This window comes from Balaenoptera borealis (assembly GCF_965194805.1).
Source record: "Balaenoptera borealis genome assembly, contig: HAP1_SCAFFOLD_1444, whole genome shotgun sequence".
In the NCBI taxonomy this organism is placed as follows: domain Eukaryota; kingdom Metazoa; phylum Chordata; class Mammalia; order Artiodactyla; family Balaenopteridae; genus Balaenoptera; species Balaenoptera borealis.
This window is the reverse complement of record NW_028122780.1, coordinates 94,594-116,629: the sequence shown is the minus strand read 5'-3', so window position 1 is coordinate 116,629 and position 22,036 is coordinate 94,594. Positions and strand designations below refer to the sequence as shown.

General features: G+C 44.1%; 1 protein-coding gene across 1 annotated transcript in view; it reads left to right on the top strand.

Annotated features, from left to right (window-relative positions):
• Nucleotides 1–3,457: 3,457 nt before the first annotated feature.
• Nucleotides 3,458–22,036, top strand: part of LOC309622063 (uncharacterized protein) — a gene marked incomplete at both ends in the record, with an annotated part of 54,283 nt that continues 35,704 nt past the window's right edge. Inside the window, 3 exon segments of the mRNA XM_082409251.1 lie at nucleotides 3,458–4,072; nucleotides 4,078–4,129; nucleotides 21,424–22,031. Coding sequence (XP_082265377.1) covers nucleotides 3,458–4,072; nucleotides 4,078–4,129; nucleotides 21,424–22,031 — 1,275 coding nt within the window.

The window sequence follows — 22,036 nt, the reverse complement described above, 5'->3', positions numbered from 1 at the left end:
GGAGGTGAAGCTTAATCTTCCCCTTAAGTCCAGTCCTGGGCTGGCCTTAATGATTGAATTCCAGAGACAGTATAAAATGGGAGAAAAAGTAACTTTACAGTGGAGAAACCAAGCAAACACCATGTTATGCAAGTGATGATGTTTCACATCACCAGTGATGTCACGGAGACACTACATACTCTCTGTTATGATGTGATGAGACGGTTACTTCGCTTCTGCGGTATTCTTTGTCAAAACCTATAACTCCAGTCGAATCATGAGAAAAACATCAGCCAAACCCAGACTGAGAACAATTCTACAAAATATCAGACAAATATTCCTCAAGACTGTCAAAATCATGAAAAACAAGGAAGGAATGAGGAACTGTCATAGACCAGAGAAGACTAAGGAGACATGACAACTAACTAAGTGGAATGTGATATACTGGATTGGGTCCTAGAACAGAAAAAGGTCATTAACAGGAAAACTGGTGAAATCCAAAAAAAGTCTTAAGTTTAGTTAATAGTAATGTATAAATGTTGGCTTTTTAATTTTGAAAAATATACTATGGTAGTATAAGATGTTAGCAATAGGAAAAACTGGGAGAGAGGTAAAGGGAACTCTGTTTGTATCTTTTCTGCAGATTTGAAATTATTTGAAAATGAAAAAGGTCATTTTTAAAAAATGGAGTAATACTGTATTGTATTATATCACAGAAGAAGAAGACCTTTTAAAAGGTCTTTTAAATCTCTACCCTCTATATACTATTCACTAATTAAAAGGACAATTATGAGAAAAGAAAATAGGCCCATCTCCCTTATGTATACAGAAGCAAAAATCATACACAAAATGTTAGACAATCAAATGTAGAGTGTGTGAGTGAGTGAATGTGTGTGTGTGTGTGTGTGTGTGTGTGTGTGTGTGTGTGTGAATTCCTACCAAGTTGTTTTACTCCAGAAATGCAAGGTGAGTTAACATTCAAATATCAATAAATGTCATGCACCACATCCATAAAATAAAGGAGAAAATGTATATGATCATATCAGTATAGTCAGATAAAGCATTTGATAAAATTCAATAATTATGTATGATTAAAAACTCATAGCAAAGGGAAACTACAAAAAACTTTAGAGCCACCATCCTATTTATAGTGAAATGTGGAGAACGTCCACTGTAAGATTAGGAACAAAATAAGAATGCCAACTCTTACCTTTTCTATTCAACCTATTAGTAAAAGTATTAAATGGCATTAGCAGTAAGGCAGGAAAAAGAAATCAGAAATATAAGGCTAAGAAAGGAAGAAATCATACTGTCACTTTCCATAGTTGATATAATTAAGGATACAGAAAATCCAAAACCATCTACAGATAACTTATTAGAATATCAGTTAGTTTTTAGAAGAGTTGCCAGATAAGAGACCAAACATTAAAAAATTCCACTAACATTTTTCTGTGTCTGAAAAGTTATAAAATTAAAAACTAAAAAATATGCCATCTACATTATCATCAAAACATCATATACCTAATAATAAGTGTAATAAAAAATGTAAGAACCCTATTAGAATAGAAAACTATTGATATATCATAGAGAGAAATTAAAGGTGATCTAAATAGGATTTCTGCTTTGAGGCAGGATGTATAGGCATACCTCACTTTATTGCACTTCACTTTATTGTACCTTGCAGATAATGCTTTTTTTTTTTTTTTTTTTTTTTTTTTTTTTTACAAATTGAAGGTTTGTGGCAACCCTGTGTCAAGCAGCTCTACTGGTGGTGCCATTTTTCCAACAGCATTTGCTCACTTCGTGTCTCTATGTCATGTTTTGGTAAGTCTCACAATATTTCAAACTTTTTCACTATTATACTTGTTACATGATCTGTGATCAGTGATCTTTGATGTTACTATTGCAAAAAGATTACAGCTTGCTGAAGGCTCAGATGATGGGTAGCATTCTTAAAGTCTACTTTCAAATTAAGATATGTACTTTTTTTAGACATAATGCTATTGCACACTTAATAGACTACAGTATAGCATAAACATAACTTTTACATGCACTGGGAAACCAAACAACTCGTGTGACTTGCTTTCTTATGATATTCTCCTTATTGTGGTGTCTGGGACCAAAGCCATATCTCCATAATAATATGCCTGCACTAGGTAGGCACAGGCCATCACTCCTGCTGCAACGAGCAAACAAACTTGAATAAAAGATCATCGAGCTAAGGAAGCAATCAAGAAACAATATCAACTAATATGCTAGAGAGGGACATTTAGAGATTTGGAGCAGGGGTTTGGTGTAGGGAGACATACTCCACTGGAAAAGAGAAATCACCATATCTTTTGATGAACTCATTTGCTGGCATGATGGAGTGAAATCTAGCAGAATGTCAAGCCGATTTCCCCCACAGGACATTTCCTTAGTGTCAGGGTGGTATAGGATGATGGGGGACTGAGCCAAGAAAGCAGAGTGAAATTTCCTGCACAGTCATGGCACTAACAAACCAAATCCCGCTAGATAAAGGGGCCTGTGACAATCATTAGGTCTCCTCTTCAAGACATTTGCCAGTTTTTGAACCTATATAAAGCAGGAAGCTAAATACCTAATGCCTGAGGGAGAGAACTTTCCAAAGTGAGGAATTAGAGACCTACCAGACTCACAGTAAAAACCCAGAAGTGCCATCCCCAAGAAGGGGGCTGAGTCAGAAAAAGTGAAGTCATCTGCAATGTTTCAGTGTTTATGAGACAAATTTTCACTGAGAAAGTGTAACGGCAACAAATACATAGCTGGTCTCTCCTTACATTTGCCATACTCTGAAGCTGTGAGAACTGAGAGCCTAAAGAGCTGAATTCAAACATCTGAAAGACTGAAGTCAATAACTGACTGTATTTATTGAAGAATCAAAGACCTGTCAGGCTCACAGCAAAAATCCAGGGAGGCCACAAATTAGGAAAAATCATAGGTAGGATGAGACAACTAAAGCTCCAACCCAGTTCTGACCTAGTAAAATTCCTGAAATGACTGAAATGATCAGCCACTCTGATTAACAGAGAAAAGGGTAAATCTTCTCTGGTGCAAAGTAATAGCATCTTCAGTCTCTATGAATTTTTTATTCACCACGTCCAGCACACAATCAAAAATTATGAAATTCCTGAAGCAGGAAAAAGTGACTAAAACTTAAGACAAAAAAAAAAAAAAAAAAAAAAAACCAAGAAAAATTGATTTAGAGGGAATTCAGATTCTGGAGTTAGCACAGAACTTTAAAATGACTATATTGAGAGTAAAAGATGGGGATTAATAGATTAAAATATGGAGAATCTCAACAGAAAATTGGAATCAATTTTAAAAAATCAAATACAGATAAATGAAAAATAAGAAAACTGATCCCCAGCAGACCTTAGGGAATACTAGAAGAAATTTTTTTGGGCTGAAGTAAAATGGCCCAACATAGAACAGAGCTGGGCTCTCGGTCCCATATTGAACTCGACTTGGAAGAGGCGAGTCCGGTCTCAAAACGGAGGTAAAACCGCCGCCCGGTCGCCCCCAGCCCGACTCCGGCCGCCGCCGCCGCCGGGGGGAGGAGGGCCATGATCCAAAGGAACCAGAACAGTTGAGAAAACTGTTTATTGGTGGTCTGAGCTTTGAAACTACAGACGATAGCTTAAGAGAACATTTTGAGAAATGGGGCACACTTACAGATTGTGTGGTGATGAGAGACCCCCAGACAAACCGTTCCAGGGGCTTTGGTTTTGTGACTTACTCTTGGGTTGAAGAGGTGGATGCAGCAATGTGTGCTCGACCACACAAGGTTGATGGGCGTGTAGTGGAACCAAAGAGAGCTGTTTCTAGAGAGGATTCTGTAAAGCCTGGTGCCCGTCTAACAGTGAAGAAAATTTTTGTTGGTGGTATTAAAGAAGATACAGAAGAATGTAATTCGAGAGACTACTTTGAAAAGTATGGCAAGATTGAAACCATAGGAGTTATGGAAGACAGGCAGAGTGGAAAAAAGAGAGGATTTGCTTTTGTAACTTTTGATGATCATGATACAGTTGATAAAATTGTTGTTCAGAAATACCACACTATTAATGGGCATAATTGTAAGTGAAAAAGGCCCTTTCTAAACAAGAAATGCAATCTGCTGGATCACAGAGAGGTCGTGGAGGTGGATCTGGCAACTTTATGGGTCGTGGAGGAAACTTTGGAGGTGGTGGAGGTAACTTTGGCCGTGGTGGAAACTTTGGTGGAAGAGGAGGCTATGGTGGTGGAGGTGGTGGCAGCAGAGGTAGTTATGGAGGAGGTGATGGTGGATAAAACGGATTTGGAGGCGACGGTGGTAACGATGGTGGTGGTCCTGGTTACAGTAGTAGAGGAGGCTATGGTGGTGGTGGACCAGGATATGGAAACCAAGATGGTGGATATGGTGGCGGTGGTGGAGGATATGATGCTTACAATGAAGGAGGAAATTTTGGAGGTAACTATGGTGGTGGTGGTGGGAGCTATAATGATTTTGGAAATTATAGTGGACAACAGCAATCAAATTATGGACCCATGAAGGGGGGCAGTTTTGGTGGAAGAAGCTCGGGAAGTCCCTATGGTGGTGGTTATGGATCTGGTGGTGGAAGTGGTGGATATGGTAGCAGAAGGTTCTCAAAACTCAGAAGAAAAGGGCTACAGTTCTTAGCAGGAGAGAGAGCGAGGAGTTGTCAGGAAAGCTGCAGGTTACTTTGAGACAGTCGTCCCAAATGCATTAGAGGAACTGTAAAAACCTGCCGCAGAAGGAACGATGATCCATAGTCAGAAAAGTTACTGCAGCTTAAACAGGAAACCCTTCTTGTTCAGGACTGTCCTAGCCACAGTTTGCAAAAAGTGCAGCTATTGATTCATGCAACGGAGGGTCAATTAGATGTACATTCCTGAGGTCTTTTATCTGTTGTAGCTTTGTCTTTTTCTTTTCATTACATCAGGTATATTGCCCTGTAAATTGTGGTAGTGGTACCAGGAATAAAAAATTAAGGAATTTTAAACTTTTCAATATTTGTGTAGTTCAGTTTTTCTACATTTTAGTACAGAAACTTTAACAAAATGCAGTTTTGAAGGTGTTTCCTTGTGAGTTAACAAGTAAAGAAGATCATTGTTCATTAATATTTTGTATGAATTTTGCTAAAGTTAACTGTAAAGAAACACCTGCTGACTTGCAGTTTAAGGGGATCTATTCTCCCCATTTCCAAACCATGAAATGAATGGGCTCTGACATGTGGAGAGAATAGATATTTGTATGTTTGCAATGTGTGTTTTAGATAATAGAATTGGGTATTTAAATTAGCATATTTGTGAATTTAATAGCTTTAAGATTTACTTCAAATGAAAAATCTCAGAATTCAAAAAAAAAAAAACAAAAGAACAGAGCTGGGAGCGCGATTGGCGCTGCCTGCGGGGGAGGAGCGCCGCCGCCGCCGCGAGCTGGGAGCTCGATTGGCGCTCCCTGCGGGGGAGGAGCGCCGCCGCCGCCGCCGCCGCCGCGAGCTGGGAGCTCGACTGGCGCTCCCTGCGGGGGAGGAGCGCCGCCGTCGCCGCCGCGAGCCGGGAGCTCGATTGTCGCTGCCTGCGGGGGAGGAGCGCCGCCGCCGCGAGCTGGGAGCTCGCTTGGCACTGCCTGCGGGGGAGGAGCGCCGCCGCCGCCGCCGCCGCCGCGAGCTGGATTGGCGCTGCCTGCGGGGGAGGAGCGCCGCCGCGGCCGCCGCCGCGAGCTGGGAGCTCGTTTGGCGCTGCCTGCGGGGGAGGAGCGCCGCCGCCGCCGCCGCCGCGAGCTGGGAGCTCCATTGGCGCTGCCTGCGGGGGAGGAGCGCCGCCGCCGCCGCCGCCGCCGCCGCCGCCGCCGCCGCCGCCGCCGCCGCGAGCTGGGAGCTCGACTGGCGCTCCCTGCGGGGGAGGAGCGCCGCCGCCGCCGCCGCCGCGAGCTGGGAGCTCGATTGGCGCTGCCTGTGGGGGAGGAGCGCCGCCGCCGTCGCCGCCGCGAGCTGGGAGCTCGCTTGGCGCTGCCTGCGGGGGAGGAGCGCCGCCGCCGCGAGCTGGGAGCTCGCTTGGCACTGCCTGCGGGGGAGGAGCGCCGCCGCCGCCGCCGCCGCCGCCGCGAGCTGGATTGGCGCTGCCTGCGGGGGAGGAGCGCCGCCGCCGCCGCCGCCGCGAGCTGGGAGCTCGTTTGGCGCTGCCTGCGGGGGAGGAGCGCCGCCGCCGCCGCCGCGAACTGGGAGCTCGATTGGCGCTGCCCTGCGGGGGAGGAGCGCCGCCGCCGCCGCCGCCGCCGCCGCCGCCGCCGCCGCCACGAGCTGGGAGCTCGATTGGCGCTGCCTGCGGGGGAGGAGCGCCGCCGCCGCGAGCTGGGAGCTCGATTGGCGCTGCCTGCGTGGGAGGAGCGCCGCCGCCGTCGCCGCCGCGAGCTGGGAGCTCGGTTGGCGCTGCCTGCGGGGGAGGAGCGCCGCCGCCGCCGCCGCGAGCTGGGAGCTCGACTGGCGCTCCCTGCGGGGGAGGAGCGCCGCCGTCGCCGCCGCGAGCCGGGAGCTCGATTGTCGCTGCCTGCGGGGGAGGAGCGCCGCCGCCGCGAGCTGGGAGCTCGCTTGGCACTGCCTGCGGGGGAGGAGCGCCGCCGCCGCCGCCGCCGCCGCGAGCTGGATTGGCGCTGCTTGCGGGGGAGGAGCGCCGCCGCCGCCGCCGCCGCGAGCTGGGAGCTCGATTGGCGCTGCCTGCGGGGGAGGAGCGCCGCCGCCGTCGCCGCCGCGAGCTGGGAGCTCGATTGGCGCTGCCTGCGTGGGAGGAGCGCCGCCGCCGTCGCCGCCGCGAGCTGGGAGCTCGATTGGCGCTGCCTGCGTGGGAGGAGCGCCGCCGCCGTCGCCGCCGCGAGCTGGGAGCTCGATTGGCGCTGCCTGCGTGGGAGGAGCGCCGCCGCCGCCGCCGCCCCCGCCGTCGCAGTCGTCGTGAGTGAAGAAGCGCCTCGGTGACGCCTGGTGAGGGCCCTCGCCGACGCCTGGGCTTACCTGCCGCCCGGCCAGCTCCGCTCGTTTCCCGTCCCCCGCGGCCCGGCGCGGGGCAGGCCTGCCAGGGCCATGGAGGACGAGGTGGTCCGCATTGCCAAGAAGATGGACAAGATGGTGCAGAAGAAAAACGCGGTGAGCGCGGCGGGCGGCGCGGGCCGGAGGGAGGCCGGGCGGCGGGCGGGGGCCAGTCGGCCTGAGGGGGCTCCCGGCCCGCGGTGAGCGCGGCGGGTGCTGCGAGACGGCGGCGAGGCCCGCGCTCTGGGGAGGGGTTCCTGGGGAGGGGGGAGCTTCGTGTCCCGCGGCCGCGTCCCGGGCAGGGGTTCTGGGGGGCGTCCTGTCCCGCAGCTGCGTCCCGGGCAGGGGTCTGGGGGGCGTCCTGTCCCGCAGCTGCGTCCCGGGCAGGGGTTCTGGGGGGCGTCCTGTCCCGCGGCCGCGTCCCGGGGAGGGGGTCCTGGGGGGGTCCCGGGGAGGGCGTCCGGTCCCGCGGCCACCGGCGCTGGGATCCGCCCTGGGCGCCCGAGGCCCCTCGTGATTAGCGCAGCCCGGTAAACTCTATGGAGGCATCCTCCTCATTATTTTAAACGTGACGGTGGTAAAGCCTCGCTGGTTTAGCTGAAGAGTGCAGAGAGCCCTCCCTGTTTGAAAGAATTGGTTCTCTTTCCCGGGCTCATTGGCCAGCAGCGAGAAAACAACATCAAACAGAGGTTTGTGATCAGTTTTAGACATGAAACTGTTCAAGCAAAACGTGAATTTCCTGGATCTTATTTTTGAGGAAGGCTGAACATTCCCTTGATTGTCTCAACTCCCCTGCATGTTTGCTTAGCAATTAAAAAAGGTGAACTACGCCAGTGTACTTGGCAAGTTGCTAAACTTTTTGGAAAAAGTGGATCTTGTTAGGCCGCGGAGTGCGGGGAGCTGTGTTTAAGGCATTGCCGCCGACGAGGCTGTGCTGCCGGCTGGATTTGGACACATGTCGTTGCTGGTCCTCTCAGTGGTTTACAGTTGCTACCGGTGGCGTTTTCTGTCACTGATAACGTGTGCACGTGAACGTGGTCTCTTGCGGTTTGTATGAGGTGCTCCAGTTTCTGCATTTCTTTCCACCTGTGTGGGCCACTCTCAGTCCCTTGCTTCCGAGTCGTCTGTATTTTCAGCTAAACTTCTGAAATTCTAAGTCCAACGAATGTGAAGGAGAGAAGGGCTGCTCTGATTTGCACAGCACTTTGGAGTTACAAAGCGTTTGTGCAGAATTCTTTGGGGACTCACGACAGCTGTGTTGCATTCATTTTACAGAATAAGAAACTGAGTCAGACCAAGCAGTTCACCTCCTTAAATGAAGTGTGCGTTGTGGATTAAGCCAGGACCCGAGTTTTCTGCTGGGCAGCATGCAGAAGTAGTGTTAAACACCGAATTCTTAAGACTTCAGACTTGGTGTGCGCCTCTTTTCCTTTAACAGGTGCATTGCCCGGCGTGTAATTTCATACCCTGTTCATCTGTCTTTGCAATTTTGGCTTTTTAAAGGATTTCCTGTTTGTTTTCTGTTGCAGACGTTGCCGGTGCCATTTATTGTTTCTGTTGATACAGGCCTTTCATTCCTCACTGCAAGTGATGAGTTCTGTATATTTGATTGGCTGAACGTTTCTGTTATTCTGTTTAAACTGGCAAGTTTTTTTTCTTTGCCTAGAGAACCCTAGACTCCCCTAGTAGAAGCTGGCTCCTAGGGAAAAAGGCCGTTTCTTGGGTAATTTTTTTCTCGAACTCAGGCTATAAAATGTGTACCTTTTAATCATCTAGTGCACTAGGTGTTTTTGTTTGTTTCCTTTCCTTGAAATAGACGTTTCCTAGAAATGAGGAATTCCTTAGTGAGCAAGTATGGAGAAGACCAGTTTGTATTTATCTGCAGTTCTCAAATTATAAACATATAATGCGTCAGCAGGAGAATGAGGATAAGCTCCACAGATGATCCTCAAGTCTCACTTTTCTTTTCAAATCTTATATTTCTAGTAGTACAGAACTTTACCAATATAAAAACTTGCCCCCCCCGCCCCCCAAAAAAAAGAACACAACTGCAGGAAAGAACAAAGAGCACTTAAAGTGTGTGTGTGTCTAATATATACATGTACATATACCCAGGTACATACACCTTTATATTTATATGTTATTTTGTAAATAAGTGACAATAATAATGTCTTGTGGAGATGTAGAACAGAAGTATACAACGAAAGCACAAACAGCAGGAGGGGCAAATGGAGTTAAACTGTTCAACCTCCATGGGATGGTTCCATGGAGGAGGCAGAGAGGGGGATGGGATCCTCGAAGAGCTGCTGAAGACCTTGCATTTTTTGCAGATCTCTTTAGAATGCTACTTGCATATTGTGCTCTCACTGAATGCACCTGGCTGAGCTATGGCACATTAGCACGGTAAACATTTGTCAGATTTGCCCTAGTCAGAAAATTTTCTATACCTGCCATCCTGCTTGGCACTTAAAAAAAAATTTTTTTTTTTTAAGCTCTCTATGATATAGGGATGATGGGTGAAGAAGGTAGGCTGCAGGGTAATATGTAGTATGTATGATCCCATTTTGATACAGTAAACAGAAAGTATTAAATGCATGCCTGTTTGTATGAGCAGTGAGTTTGCATGGTTATCTCAAGAGGGAGGGAATGGGACGGGTAGAGAAAGAGACTGACCACAGACTATTGTTTTACTTGTTACAAGAGGCATGTGTTGCCTTCATTTCTGATTAAACTTTTTGTGTCCAGATTATTGTAGGTTTACATGCAGTTGTAAGAAATAATAGTGCGATAGCTCCTGTGTGTCCTTTACCCAGTTTTCCCCAATGGTAACATCTTACAGAATCATAGTATACTGTCACAACCTGGGTATTGCCATTGACACAGTCAAGATAGAGAACATTTCCATCCCACAGGATCTCTCCTGATGCCATTTTATAGCCACTGCTGCTCCCCCACTCCCCACCAAATCATAGTGATCTGATAGTGCAGTGGATAAAGTTGCAATTAAAGTTTTTGTGCAGATGATCAAGGGAAAATACCCCCTGGGGAAGATGGCCCATCTCCCACTCCCCCGGCCCTATCTGTCCCTGGCAACCTGTCATTTCAAGAATGTTATGTGGGACTTCCCTGGTGGCGCAGCGGTTAAGAATCTGCCTGCCATTGCAGGGGACATGGGTTTGATCCCTTGTCCGGGAAGATCCCACATGCCGCGGAGCAGCTAAGCCCATGCGCCACAACGACTGAGCCTGCGCTTTAGAGCCCGGGAGCCACAACTACTGAGCCCACGTGCCACAACTACTGAAGCCCGCGTGCCTAGAGCCCGTGCTCTGCAACAAGAGAAGCCACCGCAGCGAGAAGCCCGCACACTGCAACAAAGAGTAGCCCCCGCTCGCCGCAACTAGAGAAAGCCCACACGCAGCAACGAAGACCCAACGCAGCCAAAAATAAAATAAATTAACTAATTAATTAAAAAAAAAGAATGTTATGTGAATAAAATCATATAGTGTGTAACCTTTTTTTTTTTTTAAGTAAAAAAAATTTTTTTTTGGCTGCGCTGCCGGTTGTGCGATCTTAGTTCCCCGACCAAGGATTGAACCCAGCCCAGGTAGTGAAAGTGCTGAGTGCTAAACACTGGACCGCCAGGGAATTCCCAGTATGCAACCTTTTGGATTGGCCTTTTTCAATCAGTGTAATTCCCTGGAGAGTCATCCAAATTGCATGAATCAACAGTGCTCCTCTTTTTTAAAAAAAATATTTATTTATTTATTTATTTGGCTGTGCGGGTCTTTAGTTGCAGCATGCGGGATCTAGTTCCCTGACCAGGGATGGAACCTGGGCCCCCTGCATTGAGAGTGCAGAGTCTTAACCGCTGGAACACCAGAGAGGTCCCAGTGCCGCTTTCTTTTTAATTGCTGAGTAGTATTCCATGGTTTGGCTGTACTTCAGTTTGTTTAATCACTTGCCCATTGAAGAACATCTGAGTTTTTTTCCCATTTCCTGACTATTACTGATAGAGATGCTGTGGACATTTGTGTACCTTTTTTTGTGCGAACATGCGTTCTCTGGGATAAATGCCGTAGGGTATGTGTTGCTTTTTTTGTTTTTTTTCCGGCTACGCTGTGCCACATGTGGGATCTTGGTTCCCCAATCAGGGATCGAGCCCGTGCCCCCTGCATTGGGAGCTTGGAGTCTTAACCACTGGACTGCCAGGGAAATTCCTGTATTGCTCCCCCCGCCCCACTTGATTGATTGATTGGTTGATTGGCTGTATTGGGTCTTAGTTGCGGCACGCGGGACCTTCGTTAAGGCATGTGGGATCTTTATTGTCGTTGCGGCGCACGGGCTCTTCGTTGCAGCATGAGAGCTTCTCTCTAGTTGTGGCGTGCGGGTTTTCTCTCTCTAGTTGTGGCACGTGGGCTCTGTAGTTGTGGCGTGCAGGCTCCAGAGCGCGTGGGCTCTGTAGTTTGCTGCACGTGGGCTACCTCATTGAGGTGTGCGAGCTCAGTAGTTTGGTGCGAGGGCTTAGTTGCCCCGCGGCATGTGGGATCTTAGTTCCCCGACCGGGAATCGAACCCGCGTCCCCTGCATTGCAGGACGGATTCTTTACCACTGAACCACCAGGGAAGTCCCTGTATTGCTTTTTTAAATTCAAAAAAAAAAAAAAGGAAAAGCAATTAGAGGTGAAACAACTAATTATATGATGGCCTTTCAAAGTACATATTCAAACCCTACATTCTTGGTGTACATAAGTTATTTATGTTGATTTGTGGTGTTTAGCTCTAGCAACAAGGCAATAATAATAACGCTGTAGTTTTCCTTGTTTCTTTCAACTGATGATCTGTGTATTTATTACAAATATTAATTAACACTCACAAGCTACCAGGAGGCAAGTAATGGTTAGCGCTGGTGTGGTTAACTCCTTTATAGATAGGGAGGTTGAGGCATGGGTATTGTGGAATTTGCCATGTTGAGGCATGGGTATTGTGGAATTTGCCTAAGGTTATATAGCACTGTGTTCTGACTCAGATTCATTCAGATTTATTCCTTCCCTTTCTGTCTCCTGAATTAACGCTTTGTAATTTTGACCTAGGTGTGAGGACACGAAAAGGGTTTTTTTCTGTATCTGAGGTTTAGTGCTTGTTTTATAGAAGCAATATAGTATAGTGGTTAGAGTAGGCACTTTAGCATCTGAGTTTTGTTTTTTTCTTAAGTCTTTAATGAATTTGTTACAATATTGCTTCTGTTTTATGTTTTGCACATGCCGGAAAGGTAATAGGCCTTGGCCCCTGGGCCTGGGCTTCGTCTCTTGTGCTGTCTCCTGTCCCTGTTGCCCCCGCGCGCTGGCCCGTCCGCGCTGTGCCAGGGGGTATTGGTCGTCTCGCGGCTCAGTTCACAGTAGCTGAAAGGGACTGTGTGTGATGGTCTCATTTCTGCCCATCGTTTTCAAAGGGAGGCTCTGGCCATTGCTCCTCGGGTAAAATGCAGAGGGAGTGCTTTTTAAGATGGGACTGTCAGTGTTGGGGACACTCCTTAATTACCAAAACGGAATCCCCTTCAGTTCCTCCAGCTGTGTTGTTTTGGCACAGAAGATGTGAGTAATAGGAACTGGAGCTAAGTTGGAGTGAAAAAACGCACCGGTCCCGCCGAATTTTCCATCGAAACAGTTGATTTGTGTTGTCTGTAGGAATTCTAAAGGGCGTACCGTTGCTTCCTAACCGGAGTCATTTGAGAGATCTACCTCTGTACGTTCAAATGATTAATTTTGAGACTTTGCTCATGTGTGCAGTAAACCCTTTAATTCCCTAAGACCTTCCTTTCCTCCATCTCCTACCCCATTAAGCCCGCTTCAGTTCATCTCCTGAATTTCTTTGGAATCTGTCAGCTCTCCCTCAACACCCTAATACTGAACTTGCCTGTGTGTTGCGATTAGGTCCTAACTAGTGTCCATATATCTTGTTTCCTTCCAATCCATTCTTCACACAAAAAACCTTCAAGGCAAGTTGGAACATTGCTCATAAACATCGCTCACAAACATTGTTTTGAGAATAGAAAACACAGTGTTTGTTGGCCTTTAAGACTCTGCGTGGTCTAGAATCCTCTCTGCTTCTCTAGCCCCATCTTGTGCCACTTGTGCCCTCACTTTCTATGCTTCAGATACACTGAATTAACCTTAGTTCTCACTCATCTGACAGAAGTCAGTTCAGATATTATTTTTCACTGTGATCCCTAGCATTAAGCAAGTTGATTATCACGTTTTGTATGAGGACTAAAACTAAACTGGGAAGTGGAAGAATTGAGTTTAAACTGTTTCAGTCAACACGCATGTATTAATGATACCTACATATTGAACACCGGGCTAGGTTTCATGAGGGATACAGAAGTTCTGGCCATCTCTGGTTTTGGATATCCCTTATTTGTTGAGACCTTTGCGTTGTTTGGTTGCCTTTTGTCTGTTTTCAAGATGGGAAAACAGGAACGAGGGAAGTATAGGTTATTACTAGGTGGGGTTGAACAAGTGGAGCAGCAAACTGCAAGGCAGAAAGAAGAGGGACGTACTATAGAGGGATATGATTTCCATTCTCAAGGCGCCTGCATCCTGTGCAGGGAGACAGCCTAACATAAAATGTGCCTAACAAAAAATATATTGACTTCTTACTAAAAATCTGCAGTTCATATAACCAAGGGGTTTATAACTTCTCCTTTAAAAGTGATATTCCTGGGACTTCCCTGGTGGTCCAGTGGTGAAGACTCTGCGCTTCCAATGCAGCAGGCGTGGGTTCAATTCCTGGTTGGGGAGCTAAGATCCCACATGCTGCGCAGCCAAAGAAATTTTTTTCAAAAGTTATACTCCTGTATTATTGAATTTAGTGGTTTAGATTTTGTTTTAATGTTAAGAAGATTTCAGTTTATTTACCAGGAACAAACAAAACATAATGTAAAAATAGTTTCCCAGAAACGATTTCCATCATTCTCTTCTTCCCTTTCTCCCGCAGACTGGTGTTTCATCTTTACAAGCTCTCTGTCTTTCCATAGGAAAGCTGTCTGGCTTGGAGGTTGCAATCCCAGGGAATTTTTCATCAGCGGGGAAGTCTCCATCACTACAGAGGGATCAAGGGAGAAGTCAGTCCCTGGTAAGTGAGATGCTCCCCCTAAACACCAACACAGCAGTCGTGTACCTTTTAAGGGGTTCAAGGGCAAGATGGGCAAGGCATTTCTACTAACTCTTCTTAAGGACCATGGACAGTGCCGTAAGCTACGAGGTAAGCGGTGACTGTTGTAGTTCTTACTGGTGATCCTTTCCTGTCACTGATTCTCGGCTTTCTTTGTATTTCATAGGACTGTTGTCAGTCCAATAGAAAATGAGTCTTATTTTTAAAAAACTGAAATGTTTTACAAAGCCTAGCATTCTCATATAGAGTCCTTTCAATTCTCCCCACTTTCCCAAGAGGCTATGAACGCTTCACACCATGAACTAGGAGAGGGGGTAGAGCCCTTTCTGATGAAATACATCAACAAAGACAGAGTCTTAGCCTGCTTGCTCTCTGGACAGGATCTCGGACTACAAGGTCTTCAATCCTGGTATAAATGAAGGAAGTGAGGACAGTTCAACTGGCACTCTCATAACAAGAGTTGTGAAACACCTTCCAAAGAGACTATAGCAGTAGATGAGGGAAGGGAGTGCTACAGTGTGGTAGTACAGGGGGAATGATCGGCTACAGCAGTGAAAAATGTGGTACCTATTGGTGTGCTCTCGGGGTTCTTGTACATGTAGCATAGATGACCTTTACAGTGGCCCTCTCACCTTCCCACCTGCATTAGGTGTTCTTTTTTTTTTAAATTTATGTTTATTTATTTATTTATTGTTTGAACTTATTTATTCTATGTGTTTATTTTTTTGGCTGCACTGGGTCTTCATTGCTGTGCACGGGCTTTCTCTAGTTGGCGGCTAGCGGGGGCTACTCTTGGTTGCGGTGTGCGGGCGTCTCATCGCGGTGGCGTCTATTGTTGCGGAGCATGCGCTCTAGGCGCGTGGGCTTCGGTAGTTGCGGCTCACGGGCTCTAGAATGCAGGCTCAGTAGTTGTGGCACATGGGCTTAGTTGCTCCACGGCATGTGGGATCTTCGCAGACCAGGGCTCGAACCCGTGTCCCCCGCATTGCATTGGCAGGTGGATTCTTAACCACTGCGCCACCAGGGAAGCCCTATTCTGTATACTTTTAAAATATTTTTTAAAATTTTACTTCTGAATCCACAGAGTTAAAAATCTTTTATTATTAAACCAAATAATATTTCTCTTTTAAAGGAGTCCTTTCTACCAAGTACCTGTATGTAAAGGTAAGACCGTGAACTGTGGGCTCTATGTAGACCGATCCATTTGATGTCAGAAGAGGTATAAAATACACTTTCACAGTTGGATTTCCTCTCCTGTGCTCTGCCACCAACATGAAAACAGCATACCCAGAGTAGCCTGGGTTTCAGTACAAGGCATGTGGAACAGACCCAAACCGTTTTTGCATCCTGATGCCAAACTCCAACTGACTCATAAGCCCATGAGTGAGGAAAGCAAATGTCTGTTGTTACGAAGCACTGAGATTTTCGAGGTTCTTATACAGTATCACGGTGGCAATAGGTAACTGACACATTAAAGGTGTTCTGTGTGATATTGATTAGACTATACATTTGGGGGGCATAATTTTATATCACAATAAAAATGTATAAGATATATAACCATCTCGGGTTTCCCTGATAGCGCAGTGGTTAAGAATCCGCCTGCCAATGCAGGGGACACGGGTGCCAGCCCTGGTCCGGGAAGATCCCCCATGCCGCGGAGCAACTAAGCCCATGTGCCACAACTACTGAGCCTGCGCTCTAGAGCCCGCGAGCCACAACTACTGAGCCCATGCACCGAAGCCCACGCGCCTAGAGCCCGTGCTCCACCACAAGAGAAGCCACCGCAATGAGAAGCCCGTGCACCGCAACGAAGAGTAGCCCCCGCTCGCCGCAACTAGAGAAAGGCTGCACGCAGCGATGAAGACCCAACACAGCCAAAAATAAAATAAATAAAAGTAAAAAAAAAAAAAAGAAAAGAAATATAACCATTTCAACATATAAATGTATTTATTCAAATTAAATTCAGTGCAATTTACATGTGGAACTAAGCAATTTTCTTTATACATTTAGGCATATTCCATTTATACCTACAGACAGATAAACTTTTTGCACAAGTAGGAAAACTTAAAATATATTTTGAATAGATTTGTACAAACTGTTGAATACTTTAAAATTAGTAATTGAAAGTTCCCACCCTCATTTGGAGGTAGAATGGGAACTTAACTTTCCAGTTACTGGTCTGAAAAAGAAAATAACTTGCTATAATTTTGAATGTTATATAGTATAAGCACTATAAAAATATCACTGTCATGATAGCATAGGAACACTCTAAATGTAGACCTTATGGTAGAAATTGCTAGCTGTTCACCAAAACTCATTTCTTCTTCATCCTGGAAAGCACAGCTAAACTATTCCTAGTCAGTGGAAAGTGATGTGGGCCACACCTAGGCCTAGCCCATAAAAGCCTCCCAACATGTGCTCCTCCATGCTTTTCGTCCCTTCCAGTTGACTATGATGATGAATCCAAGGTTCCATGTTTTAAAGAAAGCAGAGTCACAGTCAACCTGGGTCCCTGCTCAACGTTTCTTGAGCAAGAAATAGACTGGTATTGTGTTTGCTATCTGTTCACTGTATCATGCAAAACAATAGTAAAAGAAACAATGCCAAATAGTTATCTACCTCCCTAAAATTGAACCTCTATAGTTTTTATGTTTTCATGAACTACTTGCATTCTTATGACAAGTATTATGAGTTGAAAATACGTCAGCCACAAGTAGCATGAGTTTCACATAGGTTGTTAACTTCACTAGAAATTGAAGTAAAAACATAATAAATTATATTCTCTTCATAGCTATGTAAATAAAAGATGTTTTAATCATGTACAACCTAATGCTTAAAATTAAAATTAGGTTTTCTAACTAGAAAGACCCAATCAAGAAATTTCTTAGTTAATGACACACAAAAGTTGGTAATGTGACCTAAAATTCTCTTACCATCTGTGCCATGAAGAACAGTAATCTGTTGGACTGAAGATGATGAAGCAAACTTGACAGGAACTTTGCCCAACTTCTGTGTACTGAGGTCTGGAATATCATGTCCACGATCTTCAGCATTAACAAAAATCTCAGATGAAAACATGGTTTTTCCTGGACTCTCTGTTGTTATCTGAGTGACTGCATCAGATGATAATTTTCCAGAGAAGGGAGAAAACGGGGTCTTAATCTCCTTTGGTGATCTGAACAAAAAAGAGAAAGCACACAGCAGGTCATATCCTTGGCTTATCAAATACTGTAATTTCTTTCCAAATGTGGCTTCAATATTTTTTGGAGACACATCCAACTCAAATGGTTAAGTTATTTCTGCAGTACCCTGTGCTTTTTTACATACTTATTACAGGGTGATCATGCATGAGTTTACTTTTACTTATTTTAAAATCTACTTTTATTTTGGATTTAGAATGCTATTATATAAGGAAAGGGTACTTTTCAGTTGAAGTGGAAAGATATCCATTAAAAAATAATTACTGGAAGTCCACTATAAATTAGGGGACTATGCTAAACGCATAGAGTGTACAAAAATAAAAAAGAAACAGAGCCTTTCCTCAAAAAGTTTATATGTCAGTGGGGGAACCAGAGGTTTTTAAGGTTGTAATTATGTATATAGATTATAAAGAATCCATATTAAAACATAATGGAGTAAATAAATGAGTGTATAAATAAATAAATAATAGGAGGGAGGGAGAAGACAAATCTTGCCAACAGAAGAATTCCATATGTAGGTAACCTCCCCCCCGCCCCCCCCCGGCATCCATCTCCTCCCCAAGGAGGTGGAGGTGAAGCTTAATCTTCCCCTTAAGTCCAGTCCTGGGCTGGCCTTAATGATTGAATTCCAGAGACAGTATAAAATGGGAGAAAAAGTAACTTTACAGTGGAGAAACCAAGCAAACACCATGTTATGCAAGTGATGATGTTTCACATCACCAGTGATGTCACGGAGACACTACATACTCTCTGTTATGATGTGATGAGACGGTTACTTCGCTTCTGCGGTATTCTTTGTCAAAACCTATAACTCCAGTCGAATCATGAGAAAAACATCAGCCAAACCCAGACTGAGAACAATTCTACAAAATATCAGACAAATATTCCTCAAGACTGTCAAAATCATGAAAAACAAGGAAGGAATGAGGAACTGTCATAGACCAGAGAAGACTAAGGAGACATGACAACTAACTAAGTGGAATGTGATATACTGGATTGGGTCCTAGAACAGAAAAAGGTCATTAACAGGAAAACTGGTGAAATCCAAAAAAAGTCTTAAGTTTAGTTAATAGTAATGTATAAATGTTGGCTTTTTAATTTTGAAAAATATACTATGGTAGTATAAGATGTTAGCAATAGGAAAAACTGGGAGAGAGGTAAAGGGAACTCTGTTTGTATCTTTTCTGCAGATTTGAAATTATTTGAAAATGAAAAAGGTCATTTTTAAAAAATGGAGTAATACTGTATTGTATTATATCACAGAAGAAGAAGACCTTTTAAAAGGTCTTTTAAATCTCTACCCTCTATATACTATTCACTAATTAAAAGGACAATTATGAGAAAAGAAAATAGGCCCATCTCCCTTATGTATACAGAAGCAAAAATCATACACAAAATGTTAGACAATCAAATGTAGAGTGTGTGAGTGAGTGAATGTGTGTGTGTGTGTGTGTGTGTGTGTGTGTGTGTGTGTGAATTCCTACCAAGTTGTTTTACTCCAGAAATGCAAGGTGAGTTAACATTCAAATATCAATAAATGTCATGCACCACATCCATAAAATAAAGGAGAAAATGTATATGATCATATCAGTATAGTCAGATAAAGCATTTGATAAAATTCAATAATTATGTATGATTAAAAACTCATAGCAAAGGGAAACTACAAAAAACTTTAGAGCCACCATCCTATTTATAGTGAAATGTGGAGAACGTCCACTGTAAGATTAGGAACAAAATAAGAATGCCAACTCTTACCTTTTCTATTCAACCTATTAGTAAAAGTATTAAATGGCATTAGCAGTAAGGCAGGAAAAAGAAATCAGAAATATAAGGCTAAGAAAGGAAGAAATCATACTGTCACTTTCCATAGTTGATATAATTAAGGATACAGAAAATCCAAAACCATCTACAGATAACTTATTAGAATATCAGTTAGTTTTTAGAAGAGTTGCCAGATAAGAGACCAAACATTAAAAAATTCCACTAACATTTTTCTGTGTCTGAAAAGTTATAAAATTAAAAACTAAAAAATATGCCATCTACATTATCATCAAAACATCATATACCTAATAATAAGTGTAATAAAAAATGTAAGAACCCTATTAGAATAGAAAACTATTGATATATCATAGAGAGAAATTAAAGGTGATCTAAATAGGATTTCTGCTTTGAGGCAGGATGTATAGGCATACCTCACTTTATTGCACTTCACTTTATTGTACCTTGCAGATAATGCTTTTTTTTTTTTTTTTTTTTTTTTTTTTTTTTTTACAAATTGAAGGTTTGTGGCAACCCTGTGTCAAGCAGCTCTACTGGTGGTGCCATTTTTCCAACAGCATTTGCTCACTTCGTGTCTCTATGTCATGTTTTGGTAAGTCTCACAATATTTCAAACTTTTTCACTATTATACTTGTTACATGATCTGTGATCAGTGATCTTTGATGTTACTATTGCAAAAAGATTACAGCTTGCTGAAGGCTCAGATGATGGGTAGCATTCTTAAAGTCTACTTTCAAATTAAGATATGTACTTTTTTTAGACATAATGCTATTGCACACTTAATAGACTACAGTATAGCATAAACATAACTTGTACATGCACTGGGAAACCAAACAACTCGTGTGACTTGCTTTCTTATGATATTCTCCTTATTGTGGTGTCTGGGACCAAAGCCATATCTCCATAATAATATGCCTGCACTAGGTAGGCACAGGCCATCACTCCTGCTGCAACGAGCAAACAAACTTGAATAAAAGATCATCGAGCTAAGGAAGCAATCAAGAAACAATATCAACTAATATGCTAGAGAGGGACATTTAGAGATTTGGAGCAGGGGTTTGGTGTAGGGAGACATACTCCACTGGAAAAGAGAAATCACCATATCTTTTGATGAACTCATTTGCTGGCATGATGGAGTGAAATCTAGCAGAATGTCAAGCCGATTTCCCCCACAGGACATTTCCTTAGTGTCAGGGTGGTATAGGATGATGGGGGACTGAGCCAAGAAAGCAGAGTGAAATTTCCTGCACAGTCATGGCACTAACAAACCAAATCCCGCTAGATAAAGGGGCCTGTGACAATCATTAGGTCTCCTCTTCAAGACATTTGCCAGTTTTTGAACCTATATAAAGCAGGAAGCTAAATACCTAATGCCTGAGGGAGAGAACTTTCCAAAGTGAGGAATTAGAGACCTACCAGACTCACAGTAAAAACCCAGAAGTGCCATCCCCAAGAAGGGGGCTGAGTCAGAAAAAGTGAAGTCATCTGCAATGTTTCAGTGTTTATGAGACAAATTTTCACTGAGAAAGTGTAACGGCAACAAATACATAGCTGGTCTCTCCTTACATTTGCCATACTCTGAAGCTGTGAGAACTGAGAGCCTAAAGAGCTGAATTCAAACATCTGAAAGACTGAAGTCAATAACTGACTGTATTTATTGAAGAATCAAAGACCTGTCAGGCTCACAGCAAAAATCCAGGGAGGCCACAAATTAGGAAAAATCATAGGTAGGATGAGACAACTAAAGCTCCAACCCAGTTCTGACCTAGTAAAATTCCTGAAATGACTGAAATGATCAGCCACTCTGATTAACAGAGAAAAGGGTAAATCTTCTCTGGTGCAAAGTAATAGCATCTTCAGTCTCTATGAATTTTTTATTCACCACGTCCAGCACACAATCAAAAATTATGAAATTCCTGAAGCAGGAAAAAGTGACTAAAACTTAAGACAAAAAAAAAAAAAAAAAAAAAAAACCAAGAAAAATTGATTTAGAGGGAATTCAGATTCTGGAGTTAGCACAGAACTTTAAAATGACTATATTGAGAGTAAAAGATGGGGATTAATAGATTAAAATATGGAGAATCTCAACAGAAAATTGGAATCAATTTTAAAAAATCAAATACAGATAAATGAAAAATAAGAAAACTGATCCCCAGCAGACCTTAGGGAATACTAGAAGAAATTTTTTTGGGCTGAAGTAAAATGGCCCAACATAGAACAGAGCTGGGCTCTCGGTCCCATATTGAACTCGAGTTGGAAGAGGCGAGTCCGGTCTCAAAACGGAGGTAAAACCGCCGCCCGGTCGCCCCCAGCCCGACTCCGGCCGCCGCCGCCGCCGGGGGGAGGAGGGCCATGATCCAAAGGAACCAGAACAGTTGAGAAAACTGTTTATTGGTGGTCTGAGCTTTGAAACTACAGACGATAGCTTAAGAGAACATTTTGAGAAATGGGGCACACTTACAGATTGTGTGGTGATGAGAGACCCCCAGACAAACCGTTCCAGGGGCTTTGGTTTTGTGACTTACTCTTGGGTTGAAGAGGTGGATGCAGCAATGTGTGCTCGACCACACAAGGTTGATGGGCGTGTAGTGGAACCAAAGAGAGCTGTTTCTAGAGAGGATTCTGTAAAGCCTGGTGCCCGTCTAACAGTGAAGAAAATTTTTGTTGGTGGTATTAAAGAAGATACAGAAGAATGTAATTCGAGAGACTACTTTGAAAAGTATGGCAAGATTGAAACCATAGGAGTTATGGAAGACAGGCAGAGTGGAAAAAAGAGAGGATTTGCTTTTGTAACTTTTGATGATCATGATACAGTTGATAAAATTGTTGTTCAGAAATACCACACTATTAATGGGCATAATTGTAA